This window comes from Amaranthus tricolor, chromosome 1 (assembly GCF_026212465.1).
Source record: "Amaranthus tricolor cultivar Red isolate AtriRed21 chromosome 1, ASM2621246v1, whole genome shotgun sequence".
NCBI classification, from domain to species: Eukaryota; Viridiplantae; Streptophyta; class Magnoliopsida; order Caryophyllales; family Amaranthaceae; genus Amaranthus; species Amaranthus tricolor.
Genome location: NC_080047.1, coordinates 19,716,931 through 19,719,762, shown reverse-complemented (window position 1 = coordinate 19,719,762; position 2,832 = coordinate 19,716,931). Strand labels below are relative to the sequence as shown.

At 35.6% G+C, this 2,832-nt stretch overlaps 1 protein-coding gene across 1 annotated transcript; it reads left to right on the top strand.

The window, feature by feature from the left end:
- Positions 1 to 290: 290 nt before the first annotated feature.
- Positions 291 to 893, top strand: LOC130807378 (uncharacterized). Its single transcript, XM_057672569.1, has one exon. It carries the CDS (start codon positions 291 to 293, stop codon positions 891 to 893), a length of 603 nt encoding a protein of 200 aa, XP_057528552.1.
- The last annotated feature ends 1,939 nt before the right edge of the window (positions 894 to 2,832 follow it).

Below are 2,832 nucleotides of genomic sequence, written 5' to 3'. Positions count from 1 at the left end.
TTGATACTCTTGTAGTTACCGGAGATGATGATATAGCTAGAACTCAAGCTATTTTGGATGGCATACAAACTTTTGATTTTTCTTTCATGATTTATTTAATGAAATTAGTATTAGGGATCTCTAATGGACTAAGTCTATCTTTGCAAACAAGAGATCAAGATGTTGTAAATGCTATGTCCTTGCTTGGTATTACTAAGAGGCGATTTCAGAAGACTAGGGATGAAGGATAGAAATCTTTGATGAATGAAGTGAAATCTTTTTGTGTACAACATGACATTGATATTTCTAGAATGGATGAGCTGGCCCCTTTATATACTCGAGGAAAGTCGAAACGCAGACTCTCAGATGTGACAAATGAGCACTATTATCGTATTAATGTTTTCTACACGATTATTGATATGCAAATGCAAGAACTTGATTTTTGCTTTCCTGAGATTAGTACAGATTTACTTATAGGAGTTAGTTGTTTGAATCCTGCTAATTCATTTTCCTATTACGACAAAGAGAAGGTATTCAAAATGGCAAAGTTGTATCCCGTTGATTTAAATTATTTTTCCTTAGATAGTCATAGTTTTGAGTTGGATACTTTTATTGATAATTTCTCTACTGATGAGCGGTTTTCAAGCTTAAGTACTCTCGGTGAATTCTCCAAAACATTAGTTCAATCTGGTTTGTATAAGTCTTGCCCACATTTTTATAAGCTTTTGAAGTTGGCATTGAGTTTGCTAGTATCTACAGCAACAGTTGAAAGAGTGTTCTCAACAATGAAGATTATCAAAATTGAGTTGCGCAACAAGATATCTGATGAGTTTTTAAATGATACTGTTGTAACTTATTTTGAATGTAATTTGTTTCAAAATTTTTCAAATGATGATATTATGCGCCGTTTTTAGAATATGAAAACTCGGGGTGGACAATTACCTTAATCAATTCTTGTTTAATGTAATTTTTAACGCAATTGATTTAATCTTTTATTTTTCAATTATCGACATCCCTCGTCTATTTTTCTGGTTCCGCCCCTGACGGTAGGTTGCAATGAGGTGCAGTAAAGGCCATGGAAAAGTTTTACCAAAAACCAGAGGCTCTCTCATCGAAGGGGCTTGAATAAAACAATGAGAATGAGAAAATTGTATAGTAATGTCATTATCAACACATAATCACTGTACAGATTCGAGATTATAATGAAATTGGGGAACATAGAGAACATTAGTAAGAAGAAGATTATCAAATAATTTGATGTCACCAACCATAGTCACAAGCAGTTTACGACCATCGGGTATTGTCATATGATGACAATGGTCAGTAAGGGGTTTGACATTAATGAAAGATGATAAAGAATGGCACATGATGTCTGTAGCACTGCTATCAAAATTATCCAAACAGAAGAATCACGTTTAGAAATAAGGCAAGATATACCTACAAGATAAGGAGTATTTGTGAGTGAAGGAGAATCAGAGGGACAATCATCAGGTGTAGAATTCTTGTGCTTTCCAAGAAGGGAAAGAAGGTTGTTGAACTGAAGGGTAGCAAGGCTTGTGTGTTCTAAAGCAAGACCATCATTATCAACATGAGAATGGAAAGTAGCAGCAAGTCTTTTGCCAGGTTTGGAAGAGTTAGGGTAACCATGAACCTTGAAACAACGTTCAATGGAATGTCCACTTGTAACACCTTGGCCCAACGGATCGTCGGTGACTACTCATGAGACTGTAGACTAGCCCCACAAACTTCCCAGGAGGTCACCCATCAAAAGATTTCTCCCCATCAAGCACGCTTAACTATGCATTTCTTAGTAAATGGGCTCCCTAGAAAAGAAGACGCACCTTTTTGATATGAGTAGTCTATCAATCCCTTTTCAAGCTAAATACGAGTTATTACACCACTAATTTTGCAATGGTCGCAATAGTAGCGAGAGGAACATTTGTTTCTAAAGACAGAGGTTCAGTCATGAGATTTAGAGGTGGATGAAGAATAATGCTTGGATGGATATTTTCTATCAGATACAAATGCCATAGAATCCGGCAGGGGATTAGAAAAGCGTGTAAGCTCATTATGAGGTTGCTCTTAAAGAAGGAGACGATAGGCCTGAAAAATAGTTGGTGGTTGTTCCATCATGAGAATGTTGATGCGAACTTGCTGAAAAGTATCATTGACCTTCATAAGAAAATGCATCATCCTTTGTTCTTGTTGGAAGGCAAGGAACTTTTTACTAAGGCCACAAACACATCCATTACAAGTGCAAAAGGGTAAAGGATTGAGGTGATTAAGTTCATCCCGTAGCATGCAAGAGTTTGCTACTACATGTACTTACCTGCAACTGTAAGATGACAAGTAGTAAAATCACTTCAAAAGAGGTTCTTACGCCCCTCTTATGAACCAGGCACCTAGACACATTTAAAGTATGACTAGTAAGTCTACTTGACTTCATTTAAAAGCTACTTGCTTTAAGAAGTACCCCTCTACCATCCTTACAAGTCACAACTCATGTGAATATTGACTCTAATCATACACACAACTTGTTTATTCACAAAAAATTGTCATCACTCAATCTAACTATAACGTTAGTTTTCAATAAACTCAAAAACAAAGCATGTTCAAGGGGAAAAGATTCAATTCACACACTTTTTCAATAAAACAAGATTATGTGGGCTTAAATTGTATAATATAGTGTATTACACCCGATTTCAATGCATGATGATAATGATTTTCAATCAAATTTGTTTCATTTCATAAGGTTTGAAGTGACGAGCATACAAACAAAGCAATTAGTAGCTTAGACATCTCATAACCATAACAAGAAATTAGTTTGGCAACAATTAAATATTAACCACAACA

What these genes read in the sequence shown, in the direction of transcription:
- LOC130807378 (XM_057672569.1), top strand. Translation starts at nt 291, where the DNA reads ATGGATGAGCTGGCCCCTTTATATACTCGAGGAAAGTCGAAACGCAGA.